At 45.2% G+C, this 13972-nt stretch overlaps 1 protein-coding gene across 5 annotated transcripts in view; it reads left to right on the forward strand.

Annotated features, from left to right (window-relative positions):
• Window positions 1-3046, forward strand: part of LOC105984109 (folate receptor alpha-like) — a 14987-nt gene extending 11941 nt beyond the window's left edge. For all 5 annotated transcript variants that reach the window (XM_013014192.1, XM_013014193.1, XM_013014194.1 and 2 more), the window contains 3 exons: window positions 1301-1489; window positions 1618-1753; window positions 2661-3046. In XM_013014192.1, the coding sequence (XP_012869646.1) occupies window positions 1301-1489; window positions 1618-1753; window positions 2661-2941 (606 nt within the window). In that variant the 3' untranslated portion in view covers window positions 2942-3046. The remainder of the gene's footprint in view (window positions 1-1300; window positions 1490-1617; window positions 1754-2660) is intronic.
• Window positions 3047-13972: the final 10926 nt, after the last annotated feature.

Consider the following 13972-nt stretch of genomic DNA (forward strand, 5'->3'; position numbering starts at 1 on the left):
GTGCGCGCGCGTGCGCGCGCACACACACACACACACCAGTACTGAGACTTGAACTTGACCTTGGCACTTTCCTGCTTTCAAGCTCAATGCTGGCACTCCACCCTTAAAGTCACTTTTGGCTCCACTTTTGGCTTTGTTTAATGATTAATTGGGGATAAAAGTTTCAGACTTTTTCTGCATGGGCTGGCTTTGAACCACACTCCTCAAATCTCAGCCTCCTGAGTAGCTAGAATTCTAGGGATGAGCCACCAGCACTGTGGTAAAAATGTTCTAAAACTTGTATACAAAGGGATCGTACCATTCAGTAGAAATGTTATAAAGTTGAAATAGGCAATGTGTATAACTTGTGTAATTAAATATAGCTAAATGATTGTCTTATTTTTTTTTTTGGTCCGATCGTGGGGCCTGAACTCTGGGCCTGGGCACTGTCCATCAGCTCTTCAGCTCAAGGCTAGCACTCTACCACTTGAGCCACAGTGCCACTTCCAGCTTTTTTTTTTCTGTTTATGTGGTGCTGAGGAATCGAACCCAGGGCCTTGAGCATGCAAGGCAAGCACTCTACCACTGAGCCACCTTCCCAGCCCTCCATGAGACTCTTATCTCTAATTAACCACCAGAAAACCAAGTGGCACTGTGTCTCAAGTGGTAGAGCAGTCGCCTTGAGCTGAAGAGTACAGGGACAGGACCTAGGCTCAGAGTTCAAGCCCCATGACCAAAAAAAAAAAAAAAAAAAAGTGGAGCTATGGCTCAAAGTGCTAGAATACTAGCATTGAGCAAAAAAGCTTAGGAATAGCACTCAGGCTCTTGAGTTCAAGCCACACAACTGACAAAAAAGAAGGGGAAGTGGTTGGGACTATGGCTTGGAGGTAGAGTGTTTGCCTAGCATGCATGAAGCCCTGGGCACATGCAGAAGCAGAAAAAGTCACAAGTGGTGCTGTGGCTCAAGTGGTAGAGTGCTAGCCTTGAGCTAAAGAAGCTCAGGGACAGTCCCCAGGCCCTGAGTTCAGGCCCCATGACTGAAAAAATATATATATAAAAAGGGGGAGACTGAGAATATGGCTCACGATAGATGCCTAGCAAGCATGAGGGTGAAATACTAAACTTTGTAAAGGCTATTCTGTTGGGGTCCCACAGCCTGAGGCTCCTTCCCAATGCAGCCTCATAGCAAGTATTTCCCAGGATACCTTTGACTGGTGGGGAATCAGATTCCAAAGGAGGGGGATGGAGGGAGGGGGCTTTTGGAATATTCTGGTTTTGTTGGCCATGGACTCAGTGTCCTGTCTTTCTCCCCGCCATGCAGTGCAGCCCCTGGAAGAAGAATTCCTGTTGCACCAGCAACACCAGCCAGGAAGCACATAAGGACGTGTCCTATCTCTATAGTTTCAACTGGAACCACTGTGGCGAGATGACACCCTCCTGCAAACGGCATTTCATCCAGGACACCTGCCTCTATGAGTGCTCCCCTAACTTGGGGCCCTGGATCCGGCAGGTATGAGTACCCTGCTCCCCTGAACTAGCTCCCCTGAGCTCGCCAGACATCGCTGTGGGATATGCCTCTAGCATTGGTTTTGTTGAGGCTGCTGTGATGCGCTGAGTTCTTCATCATAAACCTCACAGGTTAACCAAAGCTGGCGCAAAGAGCGGTTCCTGGATGTGCCGTTATGCAAAGAGGACTGTCAGCGCTGGTGGGAGGACTGTCGTACCTCCTTCACCTGCAAGAGCAATTGGCACAAGGGCTGGAACTGGACTTCAGGTGAGGGATGGAGGGAAGGGGTCTGGAGGTGGCAGTGGATATGGGGGTGTGGAAGCATATAGTTTTTAGGGTTAGGGACAAGCATAGACAATTCTAGGCTCAGAGCCAGCACTGGTGGCACACAATTGTAATCCTATAGCTACTCAGGAGGCTGAGATCTGAAGATCACAGTTTGAAGCCAGCCTAGGTAGGAAAGACCATGTGAGTTTTTAAATTTATTTTATTTTATTTTTTTGCCAATCCTGGGGCTTGAACTCAGCCTGGACACTGTCCCTGAGCTTCTTTTGCTCAAGGCTAGCACTCTACTACTTGAGCCACAGTGCCACTTCCGGATTTTTCTGTTTATGTGGTACTGAGAAATCAAACCCAGGGCTTCATGCATGCTAGACAAGTACTCTACCACTAAGCCACACACATTTCCAGCCTCTCCATGAGACTCTTTTTTTTTTTTATTGTGAAAATACCGTACAGAGGGGTTACAATTACATGGACAAAATAATGAGTACATTTCGTATCAAGCATTTTAGCCTCTTCCTTTGTTTCCCCTTCCCATTCCTTCCCATCTTCCCCCCGCCCCCCACACCCCCTCACCCTCGGACCAAAGTTGTAAAGTTCGTTTTCCACATAACGACTTGTACATCTCATTGTTGCAATGGGTCCACCTGTATCCCTATTTAAACGATTTGTTTTTCCCCTTCCCCTCCACAAATCCATGAGACTCTTATCTCCAGTTAATCACAGTAAAAGCCAGAAGTGGTGCTATGGCTCAAGTGGTAGAGTGCTAGCCTTGAGCAAAAAAGAGTTCAGGGACAGTGCCCAAGCCCAAAGTTCAAGCCCCAGGCTGGCACACACACAAAAAAAGTTCTAGGCTCATGGCTAAAACTACTGTCTGCCATACTTCTCACAGGGTATAACCAGTGCCCCATCGGAGCTGCCTGCCACCCCTTCCACTTCTACTTCCCCACGCCTGCTGCTCTGTGTGAAGAGATCTGGAGTCACTCTTACAAAGTGAGCAACTACAGCCGGGGGAGCGGCCGATGCATCCAGATGTGGTTTGATCCAGCCCAGGGCAACCCCAATGAGGAGGTGGCAAGGTTATATGCTCAGGCCATGAGTGGGGCTGGGCATCCTGGAGCCTGGCCTTTCCTGCTCAGCCTGGCCCTGGCTCTGCTCTGGCTGCTCAGCTGAATCCCCTTTACCCTGGGTGCCCCGCTTAGTTCCCCAGCCCTCAGCTCTTCTGAGATCCTCTGTGGTGGGAAATCCAACAGCAGTTTCAATAAACTAGACACTCCACATGTGTCTTGTGAGTTACTTGGGGGGTAAACAGGAAGGTAATGGCTTAGCTTCCCCATTTTCCTCTATTGAAGCCAGTTACACTTGGCTAGTTCTCAGCTCTGCTGAGAGCTAGTAAGACACTTCTCAGAGTTCTCAATTTCATTTTTCTATAGCTTTTTTTTTTTTTTGGTCAGTCCTGGGGCTTGAACTCTGGGCCTGGGTGCTGTCCCTGAGCTTCTTTTGCTCAAGGCTAGCCTTCTACCACTTGAGCCACAGTGCCACTTCTGGCTTTCCTGTTTATGTGGTACCGAGGAATTGAACCCAGGGCCTCATGCATACTAGGCAAGCACTACCACTAAGCCACATTCCCAACCCTCCCTATAGTCATACCTAGGAAAGTGGGGTTATAGTTATATAAGTCAGAAAAAGAGTGTATTTCTGCGGCTGGGAATGTGGCTTAGTTGTAGAGTGCTTGCCTTTCATGCATGAAGCCCTGACTGATTCCTTAGTACCATATAAACAGAAAAAGCCAATGGTGGCACTTTGGCTAGTGGTAGAATGTTAGCCTTGAGCAAAAGAAGCTCAGACAGTGCCCAGGCCCTGAATTCAAGCCCCATGACTGGCCAAAAAAAAAGAAAAAATTGGGGGGCTGAGAAGATGGCTCAGTGGTAGAGTGCTTGCCTTGCATGCCTGAGGCCCTGGGTTCGATTCCTCAGCACCACATAAGCAAAATTAAAAAGAAAAAAGCCGGAAGTGGCGCTGTGGCTCAAGTGGTAGAGCTCTAGCCTTGAGCTGAAGAGCTGAGGGACAGCGCCCAGGCCCAGAGTTCAGGCCCCATGACTGGACCCCCCCCAAAAAAAAATTCCTTTTGAACAGTGTCATCTCTTCCCTGGCTCTCAGAAAGTTTTTTTTCTGTGTGTATGTGTGCGTGTGTGCATGTGTGTGCGTGCGCGCGCGTGCGCGCGCACACACACACACACACCAGTACTGAGACTTGAACTTGACCTTGGCACTTTCCTGCTTTCAAGCTCAATGCTGGCACTCCACCCTTAAAGTCACTTTTGGCTCCACTTTTGGCTTTGTTTAATGATTAATTGGGGATAAAAGTTTCAGACTTTTTCTGCATGGGCTGGCTTTGAACCACACTCCTCAAATCTCAGCCTCCTGAGTAGCTAGAATTCTAGGGATGAGCCACCAGCACTGTGGTAAAAATGTTCTAAAACTTGTATACAAAGGGATCGTACCATTCAGTAGAAATGTTATAAAGTTGAAATAGGCAATGTGTATAACTTGTGTAATTAAATATAGCTAAATGATTGTCTTATTTTTTTTTTTGGTCCGATCGTGGGGCCTGAACTCTGGGCCTGGGCACTGTCCATCAGCTCTTCAGCTCAAGGCTAGCACTCTACCACTTGAGCCACAGTGCCACTTCCAGCTTTTTTTTTTCTGTTTATGTGGTGCTGAGGAATCGAACCCAGGGCCTCATGCCTGCAAGGCAAACTACCACTGAGCCACCTTCCCAGCTCTAAACGATTGTCTTATAGAGAATTCTATGCTGAATTTTGTGAAGAGTGCCCAAGATGGAAAGTGATTTTTGTTTGGTTGTTTTTGGTTCAGTCCTGAGTCTGAGCTTCTTTTGCTCAAGGCTAGTGCTCTACCTTTGAGCCACAGCTCCATTTCCAGCATTTGTTTTGGTAGTTTAGTAGAGATAAGCGTCTAGAGGAAACTTGGTGCCAGTGCCTCACAGCTATAATCCTAGCTACTCAGGAGACTGAGATCTGAGAATCTCAGTTGGAAGAAAACTGGGGCAGGAAGGTCTGATTCTCTTATCTCCAGTAAACTACCTGAAAAAACCAGAAATGGTACTGTGGCTCAAGTGGTAGAGCACTAGCCTTGAGCACAGAGAGGCTCAGGGACAGAGCCCATGTCCTAAGTTCAAGCTCCAGGGTAGGCAAAAAAAAAGTCAAGTGGACCTTCTTGTCCAGGCTTGCATCAAACCACGATCCTCAGATCTTAGCCTCCCAAGTAGCTAAGATTACAAACAAAAACCACCAGCATCTGGCTGGAGGAAAACATTCTTAAAAGAAACAATATCAGGCTGGGAATGTGGTTTAGTGGTTGAGTGCTTGCCTAGCATGTGTGAAGCCCTGGGTTTTATTCCTCAGTACCATATTCTTCAGTACCATATAAACAGAAAAAGCCAGAAGTGGTACTGTGCTCAGGTGGTAGAGTGCTATCCTTGAGCAAAAAGAAGCTGAGATATAGTGTCCAGGCCTTGAGTTCAAGCCCCAGGACTGGCAAAAAAAAAAAGGAAATTTAATATCTGGTTTTATAAAAATCTATTTCCTAACCGGGCGCTGGTGGCTCATGCCTGTAATCCTAGCTACTCAGGAGGCTGAGATCTGAGGATCGTGGTTCAAAGCCAGCTAGGGCAGGAAAGTCCGTGAAACTCTTATCTCTAATAAACCACCAGAAAACCAGAAGTGCCTCTGTAGCTCAAGTGGTAGAGCACTAGCCTTGAGCTGAAAAGCTGAGGAACAGTGCTCAGGCCCAGAGTTCAAGCCCCACAAGCGACAAAAAAAAAAAAAATTCACCATGAACAATCAAGGAAGACACTTGCTCTTGATGTGGCTGTTGATAGGCAGTGTCAGGAGTGACATTTAGTGGGGTGCCTAACAACTTAGGCATTTTTCTTTTTCCTTTCACTCCCCACCTCCCTTTCTAGCAGTACTGGTATTATGAACTTGAGACTATGTGCTTACTAAGTAGATGACTATCACTTGAGCCAAACCTCCTGTCCAGACTTTTTCTTTCTTTTCTGGTTAAGTCTCATGGACTTTTCTTCCCAGGCTGTCTTTGAAAGAAGTCATCCAGATCTCAGCTTCATGAGTAGCTGAGATTCTAGGCATGAACCACTGGCACCCAGCATGACCAAAGAATGTTTTTTTTTTTTAAAAGAGAGTGCTTATTTCCTTGGCCCAACTATGATCTTCTAAATTGAGGGCTAGAGACCAGAGCCAGGGGAAAGAAAAAAAGCTATATCATATGACTAGTCAAAAAAAGAACATGACATAGGTTCCCCAAAATACCAAGACAATAACCACAACCATATCTCCTTCATTAACGTGATGCATTCCTTTAAAATGACTTCTTGTTGCTTGTTTTTGGCTGAGCATCTTCCATAGAATTCTGCCTGGGGGTTGGAGTTTTTCTGGAAATCCAAACTTCAGACTCTAGCAGGCTGACTCATCCAAGTGTTGGTTTATGGGAGTGATGTCAGATATGTTTGTTTCCTGTCGTCCAGTTATAGAAGGGATCTTTGGGCAAATAGGACAGGAGACTTGAGACATTTATGGACACTACCTATTAATTGTCAATATCCATAAGAGAAAGGTAAGAATTTCCATTGGGATGCTATATGTAACAGCATAAACCTACCAGTACCTTGAACAGTTCATAAAGGCTGAATGGATGGCTATTTTAAAGAGAAGTTATTAAAATGTGGAGAATGAGGAGATAGGAGAGTTAGTCTTCTTCACTTAATTAATCCACTTGTTTATATTACTTTATTTGTGCTGGTCCTGGGGCTTGAACTCAGGGCCCCAGTGTTGTCTTTGAGGGTTTGGTTTGGTTTTGTTTCTCAAGTCTAGTACTCTACCTCTTGAGGTACAGTTTCACTTCTCTCTCTTTTTTTTTTCTTTTGTGCCCATCCTGGGGCTTGAACTCAGGGTCTAGGCACTGTCCTTGAGCTTCTTTTTCTTGAGGCTAGGGCTCTTCCAGTTAAGCCAGCTCCACTTCTAGCATTTTTGGTAGTTTAGTGGAGATAAGAGTCTCACAGAGTTATGCCTGTGTTAGTTTGGAACAATCAGATCTTAGCTTCCTGAATAGCTAGGATTACAGGCTTGAGCCACCAGTGCCCATCTACCAACACTTGGTCGGTCATGGGGCTTGAACTCTGGGCCTGAGTGCTGTCCCTCAGCTCTTCAGCTCAAGTCTAGTGCTCTACCATTTGAGCTACAGCACCACTTCCGATTTTCTAGTGGTTTATGGCGATAAGAGTTTCACGGAGTTTCCTGCCCAGGCTGGCTTTGAACCGTGATTCTCAGATCTCAGCCTCCTGAGTCTCAGATCTCAGCCTCCTGAGTAGCTAGGATTACAGGTGTGAGCCACCAGCACCCAGCTCACTTTTTTTTTTCTCTTTTCTTTTTTGCCAGTTCTGGGCTTGAACTCAGGGCCTGGGCACTGTCCCTGAGCTTCTTTTGCTCCAAGCTAGCACTCTACCACTTGAGCCACAGCACCTCTTCTGGCTTTTTCTATTTATGTGGTACTGAGGAATCAAACCCAGGGCTTCATGTATGCTAGGCAAGCACTCTACTACTAAGCTACATTCCCAGCCCCCACTTCTCATTTTTTTTGGGGGGGGTCCAGTCGTGGGGCTGAACTCTGGGCCTGGGTGCTGTCCCTCAGCTCTTCAGCTCAAGGCTAGCGCTCTACCACTTGACCCACAGCGCCACTTCCGGCTTTTTTCTTTTTGCTTATGTAGTGCTGAGGAATTGAATGCAGGGCCTCATGCATGCAAGGCAAGCGCTCCACCTTCCCAGGCCATCCCACTTCTCATTTTTTTTAAAAGAATTATATCATGTAGCTTAGGCTCTCCTCAAATTTAGCATTCTCCTCCCTCAGCCTCAGTTTGAGGATTATAATAGGTGTGTACTTATCTATTATGTTGGTACTGGAGTTTGAACTCAGGGTCTAGGTACTGTCCCTTACTCATTTTTGTGCAAGGCTGGCACTCCATCATTTGAGCTCCATTTCAAGCTTTTGGTATTAAGAGGAAATAAAAAGTCTGACAGACTTACTTTCCTATTGGAGCTGACTTTGAACTGGGATCCTCAGATTTTGGCCTCCAGAGTAGGGCGGAAGGAGTGAGCCACCAACACCTGCCACTTTTTTTTTGTTTGTTGTGGGGCTTGAACTCGGTCTGGGTGCTGTCCCTCAGCTCTTCAGCTCAAGGCTAGTGCTCTACGGCTTGAGCCACAGCACCACTTCTGGTTTTCTGGTAGTTTATTATAGATAAGAGTCTCATGGAGGGGCTGGGAAGGTGGCTCAGTGGTAGAGCGCTTGCCTTGCATGCCTGAGGCCCTGGGTTCGATTCCTCAGCACCACATAAGCAAAAAGAAAAAAACCGGAAAGCTTGAGCTGAGGAGCTGAGGGACAGGGTCCAGGCCCAGAGTTCAGGCCCCATGACCAGACCCCCCCCCCAAAAAAAAAGTCTCATAGACTTTCCTGCCCAGGCTGGCTTTGAACCATGATCCTCAGATCTCAGCCTCCTAAGTAGCTAGGATTACAGGCATGAGCCACTGGTACCCAGCCAGCCACTTTATTTTTTAATAATTCCATTCCTTTACTCTATTTGCCTGAGTAAAGAGCATCCCTCTTTATCTCATCTGTGTGTGTGTGTGTGTGTGGTGTGTTACTGTGGGTTTGCCTTTAGTAAACAGGTACTCTTCTGCTTGAACTTCACCTCTAGCCTTTTTTGTTCTGGTTATTTTTGAGATGTAAGGTCTTTTCTTGATAGGTGGGGAGCTTGAACTGAGGGCCTTTAATTCTTGAATTATTTGCTTGGATTGCTTGCTTATGGCTGGCACTCTACCACCACTTAAGCCATGCATCTAATCTGTCTTTTTGCTGGTTAATTAGAGGTGCGCTTTTCTGCTCAGACTGGTTTCAATCTTTGATATTCCATTTCTTACACTCCTGGGTTGCTAGGGGTGCAGGCACTTTGGTAACATCTCTGTTTTGCTCAGTCCAGTCTGGACTACAATCCTGTTTACATTTCCTGCCCTAGCTGAAATGACAAATGAGTGCCAAGCTTTATTTTGTTTTTGTTTTGTTTTGCTGGGGCTTGAACTTTGGGCCTAGGTGCCATCCCTGAGCTCTTTTACTCAAGGCTAGCACTATACCACTTCATCTACACCTTTGCTTCTAGCTTTTTGGTGGTAACTTGGAGATAAGAATCTTAGTAACTGGGGCTGGGAAGGTGGCTCAGTGGTAGAGCGCTTGCCTTGCATGCCTGAGGCCCTGGGTTAGATTCCTCAGCACCACATAAGCAAAAAGAAAAAAGCCGGAAGTGGTGCTGTGGTTCAAGTGGTAGAGCACTAGCTTTGAGCTGAAGAGCTGAGGGACAGCGCCCAAGGCCTAGAGTTCAGGCCCCACACCGGACCCCCCCCCCAAAAAAAAGAATCTTAGTGATTAGCTGGGCACCCCTAGCTCACCCCTGTAATCCTAGCTACTCAGGAGGCTAATATCAGAGAATCGAGGTTCAAAGCCAGCCTGGGCAGGAAAGTCTTTGGGACTCTCGGTTCAAAGCCAGCACAGGCAGAAAAGTCTGTGAGATTCTCAGTTCAAAGCCAGCCCAGGCAGGATAGTCCATGAGACTCTTATCTCCAATAAACCAACAGAAAATTGGAAGTGGTGCTGTGGCTCAAGTGGTAGAGCACTAGCCTTGAGCTGAAGAGCTGAGGAATAGCACTCAGGCCCAGAGTTCAAGACCCATGACTAACCAAAACAAAAACAAAAGCAAAAACAATTATATATGTCCTTAGCTGTGAGAAATCCTACTGTTTGAGGGCTTTTTGTTTGTTTTCATGGGCCTAGCATGTATATGGCCATGCTAGGCAAGGGTTCTGAAACTAAGTTATACCCCAGCCCCAATGTTTACTTGTTTTGTACTTTGGGGGGTTAAACTCAGGGCTTGGTTCAGGGTAATCACACTCTACCTCTGAGATGCATCCCCAGACTGGATTACTATTGTTTTATGTTAACTCATGACCCATGACTTTGATCTGAATCAGCACAAAAGAAAAAGAAAAAGAGGCAAAAATAACATGCTTTTTGAGAAGTGAAATTCATTTTCATGGTGGGTAGGGACCTAAAATCTGTTCTCAAGGGAGACACATAGGAATGTTAAAAAAAAAAAAAAAGCAAAACAACAACAACAACAAAAAACCCTTTTACCTCTCCATGTTTTGAATCAGTCTTATCCTATGAGTGACCAATATCATTTGAAGCTTTATACTTCTTAAAATAGAAACATTTGAAGCAGCACTTCTTGAGGGGCAAAGAAAGGACACCGGAAAATCCATTCTTCTCTAAAAGCAGCAAGAATACTGGCAAAGACTGTCAAAATCAGTTTACCTAGAACTCTAGAAAACCCAAGGAACATTTAAAGAAAAAAACTAAATCTTAGTGGAACCGTGAGTTTTGTGGAATTTTTCTCAAACTCAACTGTCCCCAACTCCAAAGTAACCAAAATAAGTCTCCCAACTGCAGTCACCATAAAACTCACAGCCTAATCGCCACTAGAGGGGGCAGGGTGGGTTTGCAGTGTTCCCCAGAGCCCCAGCCCTAGAGACTCTAAAGGGATGTCATTCTGGAGCGGTACTCTGGAGCCTAAGAAGGGGAACTGAGTCAGGACTCTGCCCCCCACCCCCAGGCTAAGAGAGTGGGGGAGGGGAGAGAGAAAGAGGAAGAAGTAGGAGGAGAGCCAGTGAGGGAAGGAAGGAAGGGAAAAAAGAGAAAGGAATGAACAAAAAAGAAGAAAATGCTGGGCACTGTGGCTCATGCCTGTCATCCTAATTACTCATACCCTGGGAACTAAGGATCATTTTTCCAAGTTATCCTAGGCAAGGAAGACCATGAGACTGTTAGTTCCAATTAACCACCAAAAATGCAGAAGTGGAGCTATGGCTCAAATAAGTAGAGTGCTAGCCTTGAGCAAAAAAAGCTAAGAAACAGCTCCCAGGTCTCGAGTTCAAGCCCCAGTACTGTCCCCTGCAGCCTGTCGCACCCCTCACACCCCCCCCCAAGAAAGGAAAAAAGGAAATGAAGTAAAAGAAGAAAAGAAAAAAATCTTCATTTAGGGCTAGTCTTGATTTGACTGGAATCAGAGCGCAGTTAGTGAAAATTTCTCTAGTGTTTGCCTAAACTATCAACAGCTAATTGACATTTCAGCTGCCAGAAGAAAGAATGTCAGTTAAAGTAGACAAGAGACTGACCAAAAAACCTTAAAAGGAATATCAAGAAAGAAAAGGAATGTGTCAGAGGCCTTTGGGAAGCTCTGCCATCTTCCTGGAAATACAGAAGTCCACACACATGCAGGGATGTGTATTGGTTCAGAGATCTGAGAAGGTCCCAATCCCTCTGTTTTGGGGAGTTTGAGGCCCTGTGAAGTCAGGAAATAAGTGAAGGGAGAGTAAACTGGCTGAGCATTGAAGACAAGGCCAACTATGTACATAGCCCCCTGGAATCGCAGCAAGAGACCTGTTGGTTTATAGCATCTACAAACAAATGGCAATCTAGTCACTAGCTGATTAAGCTAACTTTACAGAATTAATCTATGAAAATCAGTAAATAGGTACAGCAACGACAAACCCTGATTTTTTTGGGGGCGGGGGCAGAACTCTAATCCATGGAGTTGCTTTGTATATTTTTTGAGACAAGACCTGCAGCCCAGGCTGGGAAGAACTCATCTTGCTCAGGTTATCTTCCAGTTTAATTCCTGCCTCTGCCTCTTGAGGAATGCTGGGATTATAGGCCTATCCCAGAACTCCTGGCAACAGCATATTGGTTTAGATATCCAGTTTTAATAAGAAAGATATGAGATATACAAAGAAATGGGGCAGAGAAGCAGTTAATAGCCAAACGATGGTAGTTTATGCCTGTAATCCTAGCTACTAAGGAAGTTGAGATCTGAGGATAACAGTTCAAGCCAGCTCTGGTAAAAGTGGAGCTATAGCTCAAGTAATAGAGTACTAGTCTTGAGTGACAAAGCTAAGAGACAGTCCCTAGGCCCTGAGTTTAAGTCCCAGTACTGGCAACATAGACACACAGACACAGACACAGACATAGACACAGACACAGACAGACAGACAGACACACATACAGTTACTAGATACTATCTGAGGAAGCACAAATGTACTTAGTTAGCCAAAGAATAATTTTAAAAACTTTTTGTTGTTCAGGCTAGACTTGAACTCATGATACTTCTACCTAGACTCCTGAATAGTGGTATTATAGACTTGTGCTACCTCATCTGGCCATTACACAGTTTTACAATCAGCTATTATAAAGAGAATGGGAGAAGCTGGGAACACATAGAAAGAGCTGGAAGTGGTGCCGTGGTAGAGCACTAACCTTGAGCAAAAGAAGCTCAGGGGGAAGTGGCACTGTGGCTCAAGTGGTAGAGTGCTAGCCTTGAGCTGAAGAACTGAGGGACAGTGCTGAGGCCCAGAGTTCAAGCCCTATGACCAACAAAAAGAAGCAGCAGCAGCTCAGGGACAGTGCTCAGGCCCTGAGTTCAAGCTCCAGGACTAGCAAAAAAAAAAAAAAGGGAGGGCTGGGAAGGTGGCTCAGTGGTAGAGTGCTTGTCTCGCATGCATGAGGCCCTAGGCTCAATTCCTCAGCACCACATAAGCAGAAACAGCCAGAAGTGACACTGTGGCTCAAGTGGTAGAGCTCTAGTTTTGAGCTGAAGAGCTGAGGAACAGTGCCCAGGCCCAGAGTTTAGACCCCATGACCGACCAAAAAAAAAAAAAAAATACATGCACAGGCACACACATACACACACACACTAACAAATAAATAACAAATAACAAGCAAAACAAACCTCTCAAATAACAAAACAGAAAATGAGTTTTGATAAGAATGTGAAGAAATTGGAACCCTAGTGCACAATGAAATTAATATAAAATTTTTCAAAACATAATTTATATTTAACATTATTTACCAGGGCTCTGGTGGCTCATACCTGTTATCCTTAGCTACTCAAGAGGCTGAGATCTGAGGAGCACAGATTGAATCCAGCCTGGGCAGGAAAGTCCAGGAAGCTATAATCTCAAATCAACCACCAAAAAAGCATGAAATGGAAGTTTGGCTCAATTGGTAAATGACCAGTCTAGACTAGAAGAGTTGAACAAGAGCCCAAGACTTTGAGTTCAAGCCACAGTACTGGCATAAGTAAATAAACCAATAAAAAATAAATATTTACTGTAAAACAGAAAGAGGAGCTATGCCTGCAGTTGGCTTCTTGTTTGCTGTTGCTGCGTCCAGGGCCCACACTGCATGGTTGGCCTTGACCATCTTGGTTGTGTTTGCAATTGCTGAATCTCCTAATGATGCATTTCTCGGAATGTGTCCTTAGCAGTGAGCAATGCTGGATATGTTGTTGGTGAATAAAATCCATAGAGTTTGGAGACTTTTGGTATGTGGAGGAAAAGGTAGAAATAGGGAAGACAAAGAACTCAGGGTTATACATTTTATGGCATGCATAAATTTCATGCCACATGAAGTAAGCCAGTCACAAAAGATAATTGCTATAGGATTTCATTTAAACAAGGTATCTAGAGCAGTATAGAAAATAAAACATGAGGGACTAAGAATGTGGCTTAGTGGTAGAGTGTTTGCCTAGCATGCATGAAGTCCTGGGTTCAATTCCTTAGTAACACATAAACACAAAAAGCTGGAAGTGGCGTTGTGGCTCAAGAGGTAGAGTGCTAGCCTTGAGAAAAAAAGAAATACAAGGACAGTGCCCAGGCCCTGAGTTTGAGCCCCAGGACTGGTAAAAAATAAATAAATAAAAGAAAATAGACCGTGAACAGCAGAGATTGAGGGAAATTATAATCATTAATGGATATAGAATCAGTTTTATGGGATGAGAATAAATAAAAGCAGTAGAAACCTATTTAACACTATAAAAACAGTTAAGATGGTTAATTAATTAATTTAAAAAATTTTTTAGTTAGGGCTGGGAAGGTGGCTCAGTGGTAGATCGCTTGCCTTGCATGCATGACGCCCTGGGTTCGATTCCTCAGCACCACATAAGCAAAAAGAAAAAAGCCGGAAGTGGCGCTGTGGCTCAAGTGGTAGAGTGCTAGCCTTGAGCTG

Source organism: Dipodomys ordii, unplaced genomic scaffold, assembly GCF_000151885.1.
Source record: "Dipodomys ordii isolate 6190 unplaced genomic scaffold, Dord_2.0 Scaffold22, whole genome shotgun sequence".
Classification (NCBI taxonomy): domain Eukaryota; kingdom Metazoa; phylum Chordata; class Mammalia; order Rodentia; family Heteromyidae; genus Dipodomys; species Dipodomys ordii.